Source organism: Equus asinus, chromosome 2, assembly GCF_041296235.1.
Source record: "Equus asinus isolate D_3611 breed Donkey chromosome 2, EquAss-T2T_v2, whole genome shotgun sequence".
Taxonomy (NCBI): Eukaryota; Metazoa; Chordata; class Mammalia; order Perissodactyla; family Equidae; genus Equus; species Equus asinus.
In genome coordinates, this window is record NC_091791.1 from 1928941 (window position 1) to 1949107 (window position 20167).

General features: G+C 44.8%; 1 protein-coding gene across 5 annotated transcripts in view; it reads right to left on the reverse strand.

Annotated features, from left to right (window-relative positions):
• Positions 1–20167, reverse strand: part of PPP2R2D (protein phosphatase 2 regulatory subunit Bdelta) — a 49758-nt gene that overhangs the window by 8514 nt on the left and 21077 nt on the right. For 3 of the 5 annotated variants that reach the window (XM_044748490.2, XM_044748498.2, XM_070480868.1), the window contains exons 3-7: positions 14063–14160; positions 9462–9627; positions 8941–9053; positions 5358–5535; positions 1592–1756 (exon numbers count right to left, since the gene is read on the reverse strand). In XM_044748490.2, coding sequence (XP_044604425.1) covers positions 1592–1756; positions 5358–5535; positions 8941–9053; positions 9462–9627; positions 14063–14160 — 720 coding nt within the window. The remainder of the gene's footprint in view (positions 1–1591; positions 1757–5357; positions 5536–8940; positions 9054–9461; positions 9628–14062; positions 14161–20167) is intronic. The other 2 variants (XM_070480884.1, XM_044748502.2) reach the window with 2 other exon arrangements.

Here is a 20167-nt window from a genome sequence, read left to right on the forward strand (position 1 = left end):
AAGGCTCCTCAGGACACCACACTGTGTGGGTCCTGGCTGAGGAGCCCTGTGCTAACCTGAGGCTGTTACTGCACAAACTCGGCCTCGGAGGACCAGGCCCTACCAACCAAGTCCTGCCCCATCCCATCCGTGTCACAGGATGAGACAAACAGCTTTACATGAGAATGCAGACGCGGAACTCCAGGGCTGCTAAGAAAGTACTCGCACTGGGGGATGACGGCCCACCTCAACCTGGAACACTGTGGTCCAGATTTCAACCACCAGAATGGTCCTGCCCACTGAAGCCAGCCAGGAAAAGGTGGTCTCGTCCTCACTATGCAGTACCCTGATCTACTGTAACAAAACTGCACTACTATTTCGGAAAGATTTTCTATGCTTCCTCGGCAGACCTTTCTTTCTCCTACCATTGTGCTTTCTCAGCAGTTGTTCAATGGCCCACTGCAGAGAGCTCCCCGACGCTCCACTGGACGCCGGACCCCCTGGTGCACTGTCATGCCTCCCGCTCAGCAAACTTTGGGTGAGGTCTGTACGTCCTTTCACTTTTAGCTGCCTTAGCTTTTTTTTTTTTAAATATAGGAACCTGTATGTTTCTTGGCTCTGCATTTGAAGTTAATTTTCAGTAAGCTGGTGGCAATATCGAGCATTTACTCAAATAAATTACTTTGCTGACAAATAAAACTACTCTTGGAATCTAAAATTGTTTATTCAAGAATGCTATCTTGAAGACACAGGCCAAAGGTTCTTAAAAGACTCATTCTTCATTGCAGGAATTCTACAAGGGTAAGTGTTCTTCAGCACACTTTAGCCTCAAAACAAGAGAAGGTGGCAAAAGGTTACTGAGACCTGGTCAGCAAGCACATTTAACGTTAGGACTGCTGGTGGTGGTGTACTGTAGGAGGGAGACACGCTAGACAGACTGACCAATGCGCCGACTGCACGGAAACCTAGCATCTCAGGGTATGGAGGCATTAGCACTCTCCTGGACGGGGACAGCGGGGGGCTCATCCACCAGTCCCTCAGGGACATGTCAGCAGAGTTCCTATTACGTGCGTCACAATGCAGTACACACAAGACTACTGGTTTCCTACAGAGTTGGGCCTATTCTTTATGGCTAAAAATAAAAATGAAACTCAAAGTCTCCACACCTAGAGGGAACTTCAAGGCTCAGTGGAGTAAAGCACCAGACGTTCACCTGAGCCCACTGTGAACAGAGCCCATTCCAACAGCTGAGGAGGGTTACGAGTGCAAGGCGGCTGGCAGCCTCAGTGTGGTCCTAATGCTCAGAACCAGAGGCAACCAACGGTTGTGGCTGGACCCGGCCAAAGATCCCTCTGACGAAGCAGAGATTCTGGGCAGGAGCAAACCCACAGGGTTTCCCCACCACAGAGTCTGTGGAAGCACGACCTCGTGTTTCACTTCTTAGCAGCAATAGCCCATGACAGAGCCACACTGGGACTTAGGAAGCACAGGAAGGGTCCTAAGCTTGCATGGGGATACGGATACCCGAAGAAGCCTCTAAGTCTCTGGAGAGGGTTTTGCGTCTGGAAAACAGGAGATTTAAAGGAGACACTTTAAACAGGCCTGCACTTACACTTGGAGTGCCTGTCGCACAGGGCCGAGGAGCGCATGTCACACAGTCGGATGGTCCCTTTGCTGCTGCTGTAGACAAACACGTTACACTGGTGCGGGTGGAACTCGGCCGCAGTGATCACCTCCGTCAGCTCTTCCATGTTTGCAGGCTTAATATCCACAATGTCTGGAGCGCACAGTTAAGGCGGAGCACTTGCTGGTATTTTTAGTCCTCATCCACGCCAACAGCAGGCGTGGAATAACCCAGCAGCAAGGTTTAAGAGATTAGATGTCAAAGCAGCGATTATACATATTATATGCCAGAGAAACGCTCCAGCGCTCCAGTAAGAGCAACTGCGTTAATGCATTAATCAGACCGCAGTAATGTGCCCGATGGAGCTGGATCTACACACAGACACGAGTGCTGCCTTCATCTGTTGCTACTACTAACCTTCTATGAACAGACTTTCATGGCCAAATACATACTAAATGATCTAAATAAGAAAAGCAAGCACCCAGCTGCACAAAATCCCTAACTTATATCCATAAATAACTACACACACAAGAGTAGAGCCAAATTCCAAAAGCTTCTGCTTTTCCAAGTATCTGACATCAAGAGCTTTTTCTTCCTTAGAACAATGTCACATGGTAGGTTGCCAAATACAGAAGTCATTCAACTGAAAAAAACACAAGAGTAGAAGTTGGCTTTGGGCCAACACAGAGCAGCAGAGACCAGACTGTACCCCTCCACTGAAACTAGGAAAGCTGACAAACTAGGGGACACCACAGCTCAAGTCACTGGACATCAGACAGCACGGGCAGTGACCCCAGGGGGACTAGAGCCCTACAGCTCCCTAGTGTGCCACCTGGGGCGTTCCCAGGCCACTGTGTAGGGTGAGGGATGCAGGCTGGGAGTCTGGGAAAGCTCATGGGGCCCGCAAGGCTAAGTGCCAAAGAGCTCCCAGCAGGTTCGAGAAGGACCGGTCAGCACAAGCCAGTGAGGAAACGGCCCAGGGTGGGGAAGGAGCCACCTCCACAGAGCAGCACCCCAGCTCAGGCAAGAGCTTGCCCAATGGCACAGCTGGGCACGGTCTCAAGATTAACCAGGGGAGCAGCAGCCCGAGGCACACTGAAGGACAGATGTCAGAGGAGCAGCCCAAGGAGGGCTGTGTGTACAGAGCTATGAGGGCACTGGGGCAGGGGGCTGAGCATCTGGGAGAAGACAATTAGCCCCCATCCCTCTCATGGAGTGGATCAAAGGTAGTTTAAAAGGGTTAATAATGTAAGTATATGAAAGTGTATGTGCTTTAGAGTGTTGTTCACAGGGGAGGGCATCTGAAGCATGAGCATGGGACAGAATTTTTTAAAAAGCAATCAAAGATATGACTGCATAAACAAATGCTTTATGTTTTACAGTTCTCACAAATCATTAACGAAAAATAGGAACTTCCACAGGAGAAAAAATGACAAAGGATGGTAAAAAAATCACAAAAATGGACATCAGATTAATAGATATTGTAACTCAGCAACAATCAAAGAAATTAAAAACTGTCTTATTTTGGTTTCACAGAATTGAAAAGTTAGTATTTTTTTTTAAAGATGAGCACCTGAGCTAACACCTGTTGCCAATCTTTTGTCGTCTTCTTCTTCTTCTTCTCCTCCTCCCCCCAAAGCCCCCAAGTGCACAGTTGTGTGTTCCAGTTGTAGGTCCCTCTTCTTGTGCTACGTGGGACACCGCCTCAGCGTGACCTGACTAGCGGTGCTAGCTCTGTGTCCAGGATCTGAACTGGCGAAACCCTGGGCCGCCAAAGTGGACTGTGCAAAGTTAAAGACTTGGCGATGGGGCTGGTCATGAAAAGTTAATTGTTAAATACCTAATTTTCTGCTGAAAACAAGCACAGTACTCACAGCTAGTAATGAGCACCTCAGTCTCAGATTCTGCATGAAAACGTACAATGCACGGCCCTTCAGTCCAGCTCAAGTCCTGGGGACTAGGTCTAACATAAGTGTACAAAGATGCACGAACACAGCCACATGCTGTAGCAGTGTGCACAGGGATGAAGTGGAAATGATGGACAGCTCCTCAGAGGCGTTCATAAAATAATGGAACATATATACGATGAGTTCTGCAGTTACAAACCTGTATTCCTACTGACATGGAAAGATGGTCGTAATATGTTAAGAAAAACTGAGGCTAATGGTAGGGGTTTACTGCTGTGCAGCAGGCACTGTGCTGAGAGTTCTGCTTCTATTCTGTTAGTTCTCACAATAGTCCAAGGAGGCACATTCCAGTGCCTTGACTTTAGAGGAAGAGAAAAGCTTGGAGAGACTTGATGCCAAGGTAGTTGAGCTGGATACGGGCTTCCCGACCCTCCCTAGTGCTGGAAACTTCATTATCACTGTGCACAAGAAGAGCCCAGTTGTTTTTAAAACACAGACATAAAAAGCTTGGAAGGCTTTGCCTCAAACTTACAATGGCTACTTCCAAAGGGTGAGATTAAGGGTGAGAATCTTCCTTCCTCTGTATTATTGGAATTTTGGTTATGTATCACCAAAAGGAAAAATTATTAAAAACATAAGCGTTTAGGGAGAATAAAGAGAAAGCAGGGGACACAGTTTATACAAAGTCGAAGAAAGAGAAACAGAGGGAGTTAGAAATGCTGTCAGTTCACTAGCATGGCTGCCTTGAGCATCACCGCACCCTGGGGGTACACCCCGCCTAGGCTTCCTCCAACTGCTGGCTCGCTACAGAGATGCCAGTGCTGCCACGCACACTACCTCATAAACTAAGGAACCAAACCAAGTAAAATGACAACAAGTAATAAAATTTACATGTGAAATGCTAGAATTTAAGAATCACATACTTCATGAGATTTTCCTAAGTAAAGCCTGGTCTGAGCTGAGCACAGGACTCATCGAGGATTATCGTCCAACTCTGGCCAGCTGGACACCACTCCACGAGGTGGAAAAGTCTGACTGAAGTCACCTGATATGCACGTATCAGAAGCCTCTCTCATTTTCTGGAGAAATCAGTAACTTTTTAAATGCATGATTAGCCAGCAATATTTAGATTTTCATCTTAAAAATAACAGTACCACGATATCATCTAAAAGAAATGAGTCTTTCACTATTCCTGAAACAGCTTGTCTCCTAAAACAGAACTCTTTTTTTTTTTTCTCCCAAAGCCCCCCGGTACATAGTTGTGTATTTTTTAGTTGTGGGTCCTTCTAGTTGTGGCATGTGGGACACCGCCTCAGCATGGCTTGATGAGTGGTGCCATGTCCATGCCCAGGATTTGAACTAGCGAAACCCTGCACCGCCGAAGCAGAGCACGCGAACTTAACTACTCAGCCGCGGGGCCAGCCCCCTAAAACAGAACTCTTACATCATCAGTCACTTCTCTGGTTGAGTAATTAAACATCACTCTAACCAAAGCCAGTATTTTCTATTCTATTACCTATTAGCAAATTTAGAAGAAGGAAAAAAAGAACAGGCGACACTGAACTTCCAAATCTACACTATTTAAAACTGCCTCTGATTCAACCAGGGAGGCAATGGACTTGAGGTCACTCCCATTATATAGAGAACTTTCCCCAACGGCAGAGATAAGTTCCTATTTTTAGGGACAAACACTTTAAATTGCAGAGAACTTACATTCACAGGCTACTATGTAGCAAACCATATTCGAAGAGTAGACTGAGATACAGGAGTATAAATGCAGGTGAGAATCACCCATCTGCAAAACAAGCCTACGAAGAATGCCGGCCTGCCCATCTGATGAAGGATACTAAAACTTCTATCTGTGATTTCCAAATGCCACAGATTAATTCTCAGGTCATCTGCAGAAAGATATGTTTCATGGTCACTATTTACTGAAATGGAATTTACATGATACGTGTGAGCGTTTGCAAAAACACGCCGTGGGCTTGCTTCTACCATAAGGTCCATGGGCTTCAATACCGGGACCTAAAAATGGAAGGAGATAGGAATTCAAAACAAAGATCACAGCAGCATAAAATTAGAACACTTATATCAGATAACAAAATGGCACAAATCTATATTCACACTTAAGTAACAGTTTTGTACAGGTAATACCCAAAATAACCGATTAATAGAGTTGTGACACTTAAGTAACAGTTTTGTACAGGTAATACCCAAAATAACCGATTAACAGAGTTGTGACAAAAGGCTACAAAATGGGATACTGTCTATTCCCAGCTGTTCCTCCTTGCTGCCACGACCAAGGCTGATTCCATTTTGCTGAAGAAAAGAGGATGAAAGCGGCACCTAAGCAAAGTACCTGCAGGGCACCGCGCTGACGGGGGCTTCACACTCCTGTCTGTCCCTGCGGCCATGAGCCCCTGACAGCACAGTCTTCACAGGAGACCAGGCAAGACCCTCCCTTTCTTTGCCCCTTGCAGGCGCTGCCTCCAGGGCACGAGCCAGGCGTGTGAGCCCTCTCCTTCACTCCATTAGTGGTCTGCCGCTCAGTATACACATCACCAGCCTTGGGAGGGGGCCTGGGGAGCTGATGAAGTGCCATTTCTTGATGTGGTGCTGGCTACATGTGCGGGTCCAGCCTGTGAACACTCACAAAGCTGTTCACTTATACGGCAGAGATATTTTTTAGTATTTATATTATACTTCAATGAAAGGTTAAAAAAAGAAAAGCACAAAAACATCATCTCTGTGACGAATGCCGTGGTCAGAAAAGGCTTCCCAGGGAATTGGACATCTACACAGAAACGGAAAAAGTGGAGAGGAGTTAGCCAGGGGAAGGATGAGAGGGAGGACGCCAGCTCGAGCACACGTGTGGCCCAAGCCAGAGGCAGGGATGCACTCATGGGTGAAAGCGTCCACATGTGAGAAAGACAAAAAGGCCCAATACCACTGACACCTAGCAGAAAAAAGCAGAATCTTTAAAAAAAAAAAAAAATTAACGATACTGGCCAGGAAAACCCTGTGAATAGCAGCGGAGCACTGTGCGACAGTGTGGGAAGGGGAGAGGACGGCGCAGAAAGACCGGGCAGGGCTCCACTCTGCTGGACACAGGATCACCAGGAGTCAGAATCCAGTCTAGGAACTAACAACAAAAAAAATCTAAACTAAAAAAAAAAAATTGGGAGGAAATCTCCCAATTTAGTCTTCTCTGGCCAAAATCCTGTAAAAATGAACTTGGGGTAACAGATACAGAAATACTTCCCTCGTTCTAAATCACTTAAGGCCTGACCACACATTTGCATTCTCTAGAGCAGGAAGTGTCAGTTCTATGGGCATAGGACAGACCTGCCACACTCCTCTAACAAGTCTCTAATGAATCAAATCATGTGACAACTATAATACATACAATAGAAAGAGTCCTTCATAAATCCCTTTTCTGGCAAGAAAATAATTTAAGAGGAAAACAAAATTTAAAAAGAGCAACATTTCCGACTCTTACCCAGTAGAGACAAATTAACAGCCCATGCTGGACTTTGAGAGGGGTGAGCTCATGAAGATGTCACTGTCCACAGTGACCCAGCTGTGCTCTCTTACCCACACTGTGGTTCATCAAAGAGTTCTTGATGGAACTTTACCTCTCATAGGCTTCACTTTGGCCACCAATTAGACCAGTTTTATTTAGGTTAAATGCATAAAAGCAGCCTCGAATAAAACCAAGATTGGGCCTATTAAGACCTATTAAGTTTTCTGAAACAGGCATGTAAGCATCACGGTGTGGTGAAGCAGGCCTGGTTATGGGAGGAACCTGGGTTGCCGAGAGAGGGGTGAGCGTGCTCGGGCGGGAGGCAGGGGAGAGATGGACGGGGTGGGAGTGGGGTTAAGTACACCCCATAGGACACCCAGTGCCTTAACCGTTCTATTACACTTATGATTTAAAATACACGGTTTACCTGTCGGGAACTATAAAATTAGTGTTACTGTCACTAACAGTGCTTTATCTAAAAGCTGTCACTAATTCATGGATGCAAAAGCAGTAGCATGGCCTATTAAAAGTTACCAACGTTTGGATCCAACAACTTCATTCAAATTGGGGTTCTAGAAACTAGATTTGAGCAAATTACTTATCTTTCTTAGTCTCAACCCCTTGGAAATATGGCGACACTATGGACCTAAGAGGTCTTTTGACAACTGTCGCATCCTGCACTTCTCCTCAGAACACTTACCTGGTCTCACCCCAATGGGTTCCTAACTCCTAGTAGCGCGGCCTTTGTTGCTGGGCCATGCCTCTGTCCTGTGTACCTGCTATCTCAGCACCATGCATGCACCCAGCACAGGAGAGCTCACACACCCTGCGCCCAGTGTCCCTACAGGGGGGTGTGGAGTGGGGAAAGGTTTCTGCGTACAGCGTCCTCCTGTGCAGCACCTCAACTACTCATCTGGAATGGGTTCATCAGGTCTTCATTTGATACACAATATTTTAACAAAGTTCTAAAACCTGTTTAAACACAAACAAACCAGCCAAGAGTTCTCAAACGTACCATGCAGAGTTGTTTTAGGGAGCACCTTGTTAAAAACAAGCCCCCAGCCCACAGTTTCCAGAGGTACTGGGCAGAGGCCTGTCCCAGGGCCTCCCGGGAGCTAGTGCCACTCTCCTGCTGCCACTTGGCCCTGAGCACTCACAGGGCAGCACCTCTGTGTCTCACCGGGGTGTCTGGGTGGGACTCGCGTTTGTTTAAGCTTTCCCGAATTTCAGCTAACTTAAGACACCACTAAGGGTGTGCACCACTGGGCCAACTACAAGACGCTGAGATTTTAAGTTTTACTCAATTTCAGGGACGTCAAAATGTAAAAAAACATCTAGGTATCAGAAGTGATGAAATATGATCATTTCATACTGTACCTAGGGGCACCAAAAATGGAGTGAAGAATTTAACAATTAGAAAAAAGAAGTAATGATGCTCATGGATGGATAGGCAAAGAAGTCTGAAACATCAGAACCTGCCCTAGCTAACCCAGAGGAAATTCAATTAAAACTATCCTATTGCATCTACAACCTGTTATTTCATCTAGGGAAGCATCCCGAACCCCCAGCCTTCATTCTGACCAGTGTGCTATTGTGAACCTTCAGAGTGAAAGGCAGCTGATACATTTAGAAAGATTTCTCTTGTGAAATTAAATCTGAGTCTTTTCTTTAGTAGTATTCTATTTTCTGAAGATAATGAGAGAATTTTTGCTTTTGTGAAAATATGAGGAATCTTGTTTTTAACACATATACATAAACATGATTATGATTATTACAAATAACTTTTATGAATCAAGAAGGCATATCTCATAGTATTTTTACTCAATAGTATTCTCTAAACAGCTAACTTAAGCATTACTTTTGATTAATTTATGAAAAGCATCAGATAATTTAAAGAAAATGTATACCCGTAGTGCTGTAATTCTAAACGGATCTCGAAGCCGTCCATCTTCATCTTTCAAGTTATAACCTTCTGCTCTTTTATCCCGTTCACTTATTTTCCATAACTTAATAGTTTTATCTGAAAATAAAAACCTCATTCTCCATATTAAAAGAAAAACCATATCACGTACCACTATTAGTTGAGTATTAATTACAAAACTCTGCGATTCTACATTGGTCTATGAGCTAGGAGTCTTTGAACATCGGCATTTCTCATTATGGATGAATATTTTGTTTCCCACAGAAAGTAAAGATGCAGAAACATACACAAAGCTGAGTCATGTCACACTGGGAGTGTGTGTGAGTGTTTTTGCATACTTTGAGTTTTCAACCTACCACTTGCTACCTAGCTAATAATTTACCCACTCCTCCCGAAGGTTAAAGCAGAAATAACTTCTAGAATGGGTTAAAATAAAAAGTAACCCACACACAAAAAATTAAAAATAAAATCCTAAATCAAATAACCACTTAAAAAAAAAGTTCTTACCATTTGTAGAGAGTAGAAAATGAGCAGCATTCTGTTGTGGTAACCACCTAATTTTATTAATTTTTTCCTCAATTTCTAGACTTTTCAAATAGTCAAACTCTGGTTCATGACTTTGAAAGGTACTGTAAACATTATATTCTCCCCTAGAATGAGGGCGGCTTTTATTCTGCAATGAAACATGAAGCTGTTTTAATGAACAAAGCACGGGGCAGAGAAAAATTTAGTATGACCAAGTTGAATATCAAATGACCACACACATTTTTAAAAGTTAAAAAAAAATCCTGGGTCAAGAAAATGTCAAACAGATGACCCTCAAAATTAATTTACTTGGAAAAACAAGTAAGAAAGACGACCTCCCAGCCCCTCTCTTCCACTTCTGGCATCCCCTCTAGGGCCGGGGCTGCCACGGCCAGCCCCCTGCGGGAGTGAGTGTGGGTTCCCAGAACACAGCCAGGCTCCCTGGTACAGGCACAGGCTCTGGCTGCTTCTGTGCTACCCCGCAAGAGGGGAGTAGTTGTGAGAGAGGCCCACCAGGTGGGAATGTTTGCAATTTGGCCCTGGGGAGAGTCTGCTGAGTTGGCCCAGGTCTCCAGGAGCTGGCCACAGGGACGTGCACTGCACCTTCACCTGTACGAGCCAGCCAACACAATGCTCCTGTCGACCAGGGAAGAAGCCTGCTAAATAGCAGTCATGCAACGAACACCATCCAGCAGTTACAATAAATGGACCAGCAGGGGCAAAAACTGCAGTCTGTGTAAGAGAGGTAAGTTGCATAAAAATACCCATAGTACGTTACCTTTTATGCAAATTTTTGACACACAAAACAATTCTATAGATTGTAGTAAAAGGAGACAAGCATGCTTGGGACATATGCCACCTTCAAAATACAGTCATGATTGCTTAACAACGGGGACATGTTCTCAGAGAAATGCATCGTTAGGTGATCGCGTCATTGTGCAAGCATCATAGAGTGCACTTACACGAGCCCAGATGGCACAGCCTACTACACACCTAGGCTACCCGGTACTAATCTTACGGGACCGCTGCTGTTGACCTAAAACAGCGTTATGTGGTACATGACTGTAACGGCCAACTCTGGGAAGACAGAGGGAGAGTAAGATAAGACTTGGGAGTAAAGCAGAAAGACGAAATGAGGGAAGAGTACAACGGGCGCACATCTCTGTGCTGAGGGTTCTTTTCTTCCATAGCATCTGGGTCGCGGGTTCACTAGTATATTTATGTTCATCTCTGATACCTTCTGTATGTCCAAAATGACATTCTCTAGGACATATTAAATATATCATAATTAAAAATCAAAGAGACCAATATTTTAATTCTTGCTCTATAATCAATATATAAAATCTTCCGTTTTTAACACTTTAGTAAGTGTGTAAAAGAAATTGAACTAAACAAATGAACCTTTATGTCTAGATACTTCTTTATATTTCTGAATTAGGATCACTATTACGAGAAAACACAGCAAAACACTACCCAAGTCTCTCCACCGCAGTGACTTCTTAAGTATCGTATATTCCTTGAAATCAAGCCTTCCTCGGCAGGACCTTGGAAATTGCTGTTACATGATTTCCACGAGTAGGTTGTCTTGGTGGTTAATGCTATTTAAACTACTCTCCTTCTTCACTACCCCCACCCCCTCGACAAAAAAGTGTAATACACCAAAAGGTACTCCTAACTCGCATAAACACAACAAAATCAAACATTTACAAAGAAAAACCTGTAGAATCAATAAGTCCCATGCCGTAAGACATTAACCTACTAAGAAAAAGTAGAAGAATGGGAGCAGTGAAGTGAAGGCCCACGTCAAAGTGCTGCCTGTACTTCCCTGGCCGTGCCCGCCAAGAGCCGAGACAGACGCTCCTTCGCTGCGGGCTGTCTTCCTGCTGCTTCCTGCACTTTACCCCCACCCCAAAGACCCAACCCAAGTCGACCGCTGAACCCCTCCACTCTTGTCCAATGCTCCGAGATCTCCATCAGCCTGTGAGGGGCCTCTAAGCACTGAGTGGTCTTCACGCCATGTCTAGGGAGAGGTAAGAGCAGAAAAGGTGAGAGCAAGGGACTCTGAGGGAGACTTGCCAGGACATGGCGATCGATTCTGAGCGGAAGAGCAGAGCCCAAGCCCGCTAGGGCTCCAGCCTGAGCCGCTGGGACAGGATAAACACTCAGGAAAGGGAGGCTGACGCTCACTGTGTTCGTAGGCATGCTGCTCTCTGACGTAACTAGATGAACTACTCAAATAGGAGGAATTCTGCGGAGCGGTGGGAGCCAAAGATCTTGGGAGGCCTGATGCACAGTGAACTGCAAAGCTGAGCTCCAAGGGCCGCGGGCTGAAGAGCCACATCCATAAATGCTGCTCCCTTAGATTTACACTCTGGGCTTCCTTGGACAGAGGGCTCTGCTGCCCAACAGGAAAAGCCCTGAAAATCACATTGCTAACTATGCTTCCTACCTCCTGCCTTCTGCACAGCCAGGACTTTCCAATGGCTCCCCATCAAGCAGACGTCTTAACCTAACATCCGGCACCTTCCCCAGTCTAGCAGGGCACTGCCTTACCCTTCAGCAATCCTCTCTGCTTCAGCAATTCTAACTTGCACGTGCGGACACCTCTGAAACCTTGATGCAGCTTCTAACTGAGAGCTGTGGCAGTTCAACTGGCAGCAGTTTCATCCTAGTGCTGCTGCAATATCGTCAATTGTATCTTTGGTTATGGATGAAAATACAGTAAGTTTCTACTCTCTTATCCACACTGGAAAACTCAAGTCTACAGTGAGGAGTATACATAGCAACCACTAGAATATTTTAAAAGCAGATGGAATTTGAAAGCTCTTTTTATGCTAACGAAAATATGAAGAAAAGTATGGGGGGAAAATGTTGCCCAGGGTTTATTAAGCTGTAATTGGTAAGTTTTATCAAATTTAAACATCTTTAGGGACTTGCTGCTAATCTGTCAATTCACATAACAATGACTTATAATCTGAACTAAACACAATGTGACAGGTTCTCAAAACTCTAATGCCCAATGTATTTATTTATAGCAAGATGTTTGAATTTTACCACAATCTATTTCACATTTGAAGCTAGTATGTTTTAGGTTTAAACAACGACCCCCCAAAAAACAAGAAAAATTTCATATTCTATAAGGATATCATTAAAATGGCAAACTTTAAGGAGCTAAAAGTGACCTGTTAAATTAAAGACAGCTATGATTCAGCAATCTGTTAAATATTCCTTCTGCTAAAAGTAATATTCAAACACCACCGCCCATTTTCACTTCCGTTGAAAAAAGTAAAGTATAGAGTTCTTTTTAAGCAGCACAGTGTGATAATCTATCTCTGGGATAAGAATGCAAAATTATAAACTTATCAAATTTTCTGTGACGAGTTAGAAAGATTAATGATAATATATATAATATTCACAAAGAATTCTCACCATCCCAAATGAGAAAATAAGATTTAAAAAAATTTTAATTTATATGGACATAATCAAAATAAAAGCTGCAACAGCTATATTTTACTAATGAGACGCTGGTACCCCATAAATCTCTTCCCATTTACTAAGCAGTCCTCCACTCTCACGGGGGGCTCAGGGCTCACCCTCCTACAGAAGCCCCTAAGCACCCCTCACTGGCGCCAGGGCAGAAGATCTACACGGAAGGGAACAAGGGGCTTCTAGCCTCCATACCAAAGTTTTATCACAGAAATTCAGACTAAATTTGGAGATGAAAAAGTAACAGCCCACTGATCTGCCAGGAAACAGACAGGATGAACAGGAATCCTATTTGTGAGCCTGTCAAGGAAAAAGCAGGACAGACACTTTACAGAAACCCAGGCCTGCTGTGCTGAGGTTCTGGCTGGGAATGCCTGCACCACAGACCATTACCTTGCTTCCTCTGTCGGCCCCATTAAGAAGTCTGATGAGGTTCACCAGAAGCAAAAGATGGGCAAGGCCTGTCCTACTTCCCATTCTCCTCTCATGCATAACAAAAAGAAGTGCCCCCCACGGCATGCCCCCACAAAGAAGGGGAACGGCCTAAAACCAGTGCTCCTGCATGAGATTCATGCATGGGCTCCTCTAAGGCCCAGGTTCTGAGGCCTCCCTCTCTTCCCAGCACTGACAGGGCAGCCCTCAAAGGGGCGTGGAGGAACCAGTGCTGCGCGTCTGACTGAGGACGGGGAGAGAATTGACACACAAGACACACAGGATCTCCTCTGCAGGTCGTGCTGTGGAAGCCATTCACTGAATGAGCATTACAGCACCGCCACGGGCTTGGGAAGAGAATTCACAGACAGCCACTTCAAGTAACTACAGGATGAAAGCGAATAAATGCAGAACCCCACCAACCTGAGCGTAGGGCAAGGACTTGCTTCCTACCCTAAAGACAAGGGCACTGGGGACTTCATGGGGCTCAGTGGTTAGATGTCAGTGAGCTGAAACACATATGTTCTCGCTCACCCCTGAGATAATTTCTAAAAGAAGATTCTATATGGTTAACGTGGTATAACCGAAACAATTGTGCTTCCTTCCTTGTAAGTGTTGAGAGGGCTGAATGATTTCATTTGGTTTGTGGATTGTAAATTACTGACCTCTTGTTCCCGCTGAAAAATAACAACTCTGCCGCCCTTGTCTCCTGTTGCAAGAAGATCTCCAGAGTAATTAAATTCAACAGTTGAGATGATATCAGCTGTCAAGAAAATATAAAAGCAATTTACCAGATTATGATTTTGAGAGGAGTCACAATGAATATAAAAAAATCAATAAAAAGGATCAAAGAAAGATAAACATACACAAAACTTTCTCCCTGGAATTTTCACAGGAAACTTGTAATTATTCAGCAGCCACTTCTTGGTGCTGGTACCCAGAACCCACAAGCACATATGCATTTATGGGTTTTGCTCAACTGATTTAATGCCTTGTCCCTGGTGCACCAAGATTTATCTAGACTGGGTTGTCTTCATATAAGGATATAGAGTAAAAATGCAGAAAATTAATTTTGAGAAGGAAAAAAACAGAAAACAATTGTCCTAGAAGACTGCTGCCTAATTTTGTAAAGCAGGCCTAATATTAACAGAAATATTTTATTCTAAGCAGTAACTTCAGTTGGCTTCTGCACAAAATAACATTATAGACAGTACAGGTCCTAGTTCATTGTCTGGATAAAGTCACCGCCATTCATAATGATGACATCATTACCTGTGAGCTACTGTCGGTCAGGCACCTGAGATGTCTGACACTATCAACACAAAGACCTTGGGTATCAGCTCACTAGGGGTGGCCCAGGGTACAAGAACAAAGCCAAGTGCTGGGAAAGTCCTTAGGTGTCCTACGGCTAATACTTGATCTGGATTTATGACACAGACTACCGAGTCGGGAAAAATACCCCATGATGGACTCTAGTGGCTTCCTCTGGAGCTCAGGTGCACTGAGAGCTGACTGAATACAGACAAAGAACTGGGTGTGGTCTCCGAGGGGCTGGTGTCAGCTCATTCTATGGCCACAAGTGGACTCTCAGTCAGCTGCCCCAGAAAATCTCATCTCTGGCCGCTCCAAAGAAAGGCTGCATCACTACAAACTCATCCTCGCTACTGGGGCACCAACCCAAAGGGCCTGTCCTACTGGCAAAGGAATGTGACTGCTCTGCACACACCAGGGCCACAGCACCACTGAGGTCACAAGCGTTTCAAGATAAATACTGCTAAATGGCGATTACAAACAACTTATCTACTAATAGGAAACGAACCCCAAAGTTGAAACTACTTGAAGAATTCCCCTCCACAAAGTGGCCATAATATAATGCAATTCTTCAAAGCCTGCAAAAACGTTTTAATCAAAACAATTGTTAATGGGGCCGGCCCCGTGGCCGAGTGCTTAAGTTCGCGCACTCTGCTTTGGCGGCCCAGTGTTTCACCGGTTGGGATCCTGGGCTCAGACACAGGACTGCTTGTCAGGCCACGTTGAGGCGGCATCCCACGTGCCACAACTAGAAGGACCCACAACTACAGTACACAACTGTGTACTGGGGGGATTTGGGGAGAAAAAGCAGAAAAAATTAACAACAAAATAATTGTTAATGTGATTTCCTGCAAAACAAGTTCTTATTGTATTGGCACAATTTACTGACTTTAAAAAAGGATTAAGCTGCTTCTTGTTAGAAGTGTCACTTTTTAAATCAAATACTCAAAATAACCTAATTGGCTTGAATGAAACTAAAATATTCTGTACTGGACTAAAAGGGACTAACTAAATCTATGTCATTTATACCCGGGGGGGTACAATATTATATAATTAATGGTATTCTAGCTCTGTCAGTGATTTTCAAACTTAATTAAAATGGAGTGAATCTTTTAAAAGAGAAACTCCGATGTCTGCCAGTGGTGAGAAATTATTTTCATTAAGCTACATAAATATGTATGAACCTAAAATTAGAAATACCCTCTGTAGAGTTTAGAAGAGCTCTAAAATCAAAATAAATATACAAAGTAAATACTAACAAAATTACAAAACCAATAAAATTTAAATTACCAACATGAATTTAATCTGATAGACATTACTTTACAAAACTAGACTGATGCTAAAAGCATAAATATGGTACTGACTGAGGACACTGTGGCGGGTATTTTAAAACTACCATGTGCTGTGAGATGACTCCAATTCTGTCCCTTTTCTGTCTGAGCGGCCAGGAGCCCCTGTGCATAGCACAGACCAGCAGCTCCTGGCCATCCTGGTGGCATCAGGTCTCTTTCAAGAGCCAAAGGGAGGCTCCTTTGCAATGGCACAAACAGCCCACACCGAGGCACTCTGCAGAACTTACTAAGTGTTTACATCATCCTCAAAAACTATGACCCATGCTCAGCAGCCCCTAAGAACCATTTCAGACTTTCAGTCAAGTGTGGTAGCTCATGCGATGTGCTCATCTCCTTTCCTTCCCAACTGCACTAAGGTGCCCGAAGGAAAGTGAATAGGCATCGGTCTACAAGGCAGCGAGTGTGAGCAGGCTTTGACAAACGTGGATGACGGCAAGGGGCCAGAGGAGTGGGGACTGACTGATGATGCTCGAAATTCTGCGCAGGAGGCGAAGGTCTCAACGTGCCAAGGGCCTTGGGCAGGCTCCGTACTAGGTGCTGGGCAGGGAGATGGCAGAAAGTCTGCTTACAGAACCACTGGGTCCCCAAACCACCCTTCTCCTGTCAGGTAGGAGCACACGGCTACTCTCACTTCCTTGCTTCCCAAATGCTGGCCGCCAGGAGTGAACTGCTCCACGATCCCCAGGGTTTCTCTCCGAAATGCCAAAGCCCGGGAGAAAAGGCCTCAAAATTCAACAGTTTGGGTGTTTAAAGAAACGACCAACCACGGGGAAGCCCTCCAGGTGAAAAGGCCCACCTGCTCACAGAACTACCTATCGGCTCCATCTTAAACATGAACCAACAGCTCAGGATCTGCGGCCATGCAGAGAAAATGCCAAAACAAACAAAGGACTTGGAGCAAAAAGGGACAATGCATCAATAAAATGTCAAAGAAATGACAATTAATGTCCACAAGGAGCTAATTCCTAATAACAGTAATCCCATTACCAGTGTTGGCTGAGTGCTTGCTAGGTGCCAAGTGCTGTTCTAACCAAGCACAACCCCTGTAGGAACCTGGTGAGCCTCACAACAGCCTGAGGCAGGGCTGCTGTCACCCATGTCTGACAGAGAAGCAGGTGCTGGGCACTTTACTCGGCTCGTCCGCAGTGGCAGCCCCAGGCAGTAAGTGGGGGCAGGATGTCACTACATCCAGTGGGGTCCCTAGCAGATGAGTAGCATGCTACAAAAAAGAAAAAAGAACAAGGAAGTGCTCTTTGAAATTCAAATGGTAATAGTAAACAATTTTAAAACTCAAGACCTCTTCTAAAGCATAGAGCAAAAAGACAAAGAGATAGACAACAGGAAAGAAGAGGTAATCAGAAGACTGATTTAGGTGGCCCATCATCCAGTTAAGTTCCAGAAAGACGACAGAGAAAAGGAAGGGAAAAAACCAAAGGAGCAAGACAAGAGTTTCCCCAAGCAGAAGCACCTGCATTTCCAGGCTGACAGGGTCCATGGAGCACCCCCACAACTGCTGGACAGACCCAGCACAAGGCACATCACTGTGAAATCTAGAACACCAAGAATAAAAGGGAGGCTCTCAAATTCTCCAGAGAAAACAAATGGGTCACCCACAAAGGGAATCAGACGGCACCACAAAGGATGCATGAAAATGGGGGATGGAAGACCAGTCACCCTCAAGATTCTGAGAAAAAATAATTCATGCAAAGAGTAAAACAACAACACAAATTCCTTTCTCGGGAAACCACTAGAAGATGTAATGTGGCAAAATGAGAATAAACCAAGGCAAAAGAAAATGGGGGATCTGACATCCCTACAATGGTATAGGAAGTCCCAAGACAGGAGCCATGCAGCCACCAGCCCTGGAGACAGCAGTCCAGGCAGGAAAAGACTGGCTAGGAGAGGCTGTCTGGCCAAAGAAAGGCTGAGCATTAGCTGGTGTGTTTGGGAAAAGTTACTACCAGGTATTTGACAGATCTGTTGACGTGTCTGTTTAAAAAGAAAAAACAGCACTAAAGACAGAAAACTAAGTATATGAAAAAATTAGGAAATCATTAGCTCTAGGAAAAATGAAAACTTGTACAAAAAAGAATACATATATCGGTAATGACCAGTACTTACATGGTCAACTTAATACTGACATAACCAAGACTTGTAATAGAATTCTCTCAACTCCCTTCTTTGGGGGGGAAAGGGGCCCATGTGGGCGGAAGGTGATGTTATTAAAAGAGCCAAAATATCAGTTATCATACATAACAGGAAGTCAGTACTTACTGTTCAAAATCAGGAAATCAGAAGTTAGCAGTATAAGATGTTATTAAGGGGCTGCTGAGGATGCTTCATGGCTGGGAGCGGGCAGGTGATAAGGAAAGAGGCACTGGATGTAAGACAACATCACTATGATATGAGGAAGCAGGAACAAATAAATGTGGAGGGGGAAGGGGGAGAACTCAAGGGGAAATGTAGTCAATGGGATTTCTAAAGATGGAGAATGTGAAGTCAAGTCCGTGTGCCCATGGGCATGATGTAGTAGGGGGACAAACTGATGATGCAGGAGAGAGAACAGGGTTAGAAGACAGGCAGGAACAATGGAGGTCTAGAGCCCAAGTGGGGGGCTGCGGAAGAAAGGAGCAGGCATACCTCCATTTGGGGAGGGGGTCAGGGGTGCATGGTACAGAAGAGCAGGCTGTGAACCTGGGCTTGGGAAGATGAGAGTTCATAAGACTGGATCTATTTCTTCAATGAGGAATGAGAGAAGATTAATCTGCTAAGAGTGAAAGGGAGGGGGTACAGGCGATTTGGGGGAACACATGAAGGAAGTCTTCTCGGAAAAGACAGGAGTGACCACACTAGAGAAATGCCAGACTGTCTCAGTATCAACGTCCAGGTGAGATCTGAGGTGAGCAGTTTATTTTTTAAATTCAGCAAACATACTGAGTGACTACTATACGGCACGTGCTGCATGCTGCACTAGGCACTGGGGACATACGAGGCAAAAAGTCCTTGCCCCTGGGACTGACACTTCAGTGAATGAAGTGCTGACTGTAAATGAGATCATTCAGTACAGCTCCCGTAGCTGTGTGTCTCTAGCCACCCTGTCCAGTCGCGTGGGTGTAGGCTCAGAGCAGGCAGATGGCAGCTTAAACTAGGTTTGGGGTTTTGCCAGGAGTATGACAACAGGGCTGAGAGAGGCAAAGAGGTTAAAAGGAGTAAGGAGTGACCCAGTGTTAGACCCTGGAATCCAGCTGAGCGGAGGGGAGGCACAGGGAGAAGGGTGAGGGACAGGAAAAAGATGGACTGAAGGAAGGTGGAGTGGGGTAGGAGCCCAACGGAGGCAGAAGTACAGGAGGTGGAAATCAGAGAGGGGGCAGCCCCTGAAAGTAAGATTCCAGAGGTGGTACAGCTGCTGATAACCAGGATGTCTGGGGTCATGTGCCAGCTCACATGGGGTCAGCATTACGAAGATCCAGAAACCTGTCACTGGATCCTGGAGCCTAGAACCTTGGACAGATCATTTACACAGATACTGAGCCACAGAAATGAAGGAAGACAGATAGCTCTAGTGGCAGATTCTGGGGGTGAGTATACAGGAGTTATACTATTCTTGTACTTTTCCAAACTTTTAAGCTTCTCAAAACAAAACAAAACACACAAATGTGAATATTTCATTTCTTCTACTTCTGTCAATCTTACCGCCATTGCCCTATGTCCAAAGTGACCATCGTCTCTGGCTGAATTATTGCAACAACCCCCCTCACTTCCTCTCCTGCCCCTCAGAGTCCAGTCTCCACAAAGAAGATGGAAGAATCTTTTTAAAGGCATAAATAGCATTACCACCCTGCTTAAAATCCTATCAATGCCCGGCTACCACAATCAACTTGTCTATTTACCAAATAAGTAAAATATGGTACTTAGAACTTATCATCTAAAATTACTGAGTCATTGTCAAAACAAAATGATCCCATGACAACAATTAGATGGGAGATACAGTTTCCAGCAGTTTCATTTTCTTCCTTCAGGTAGTTCAAGGTGTGGAGAGTTATTTAAACACCACCTCTTGGCTGGTGACCACAGTATGTTTCAGGTAATTAATGCAGCCCCACTCGC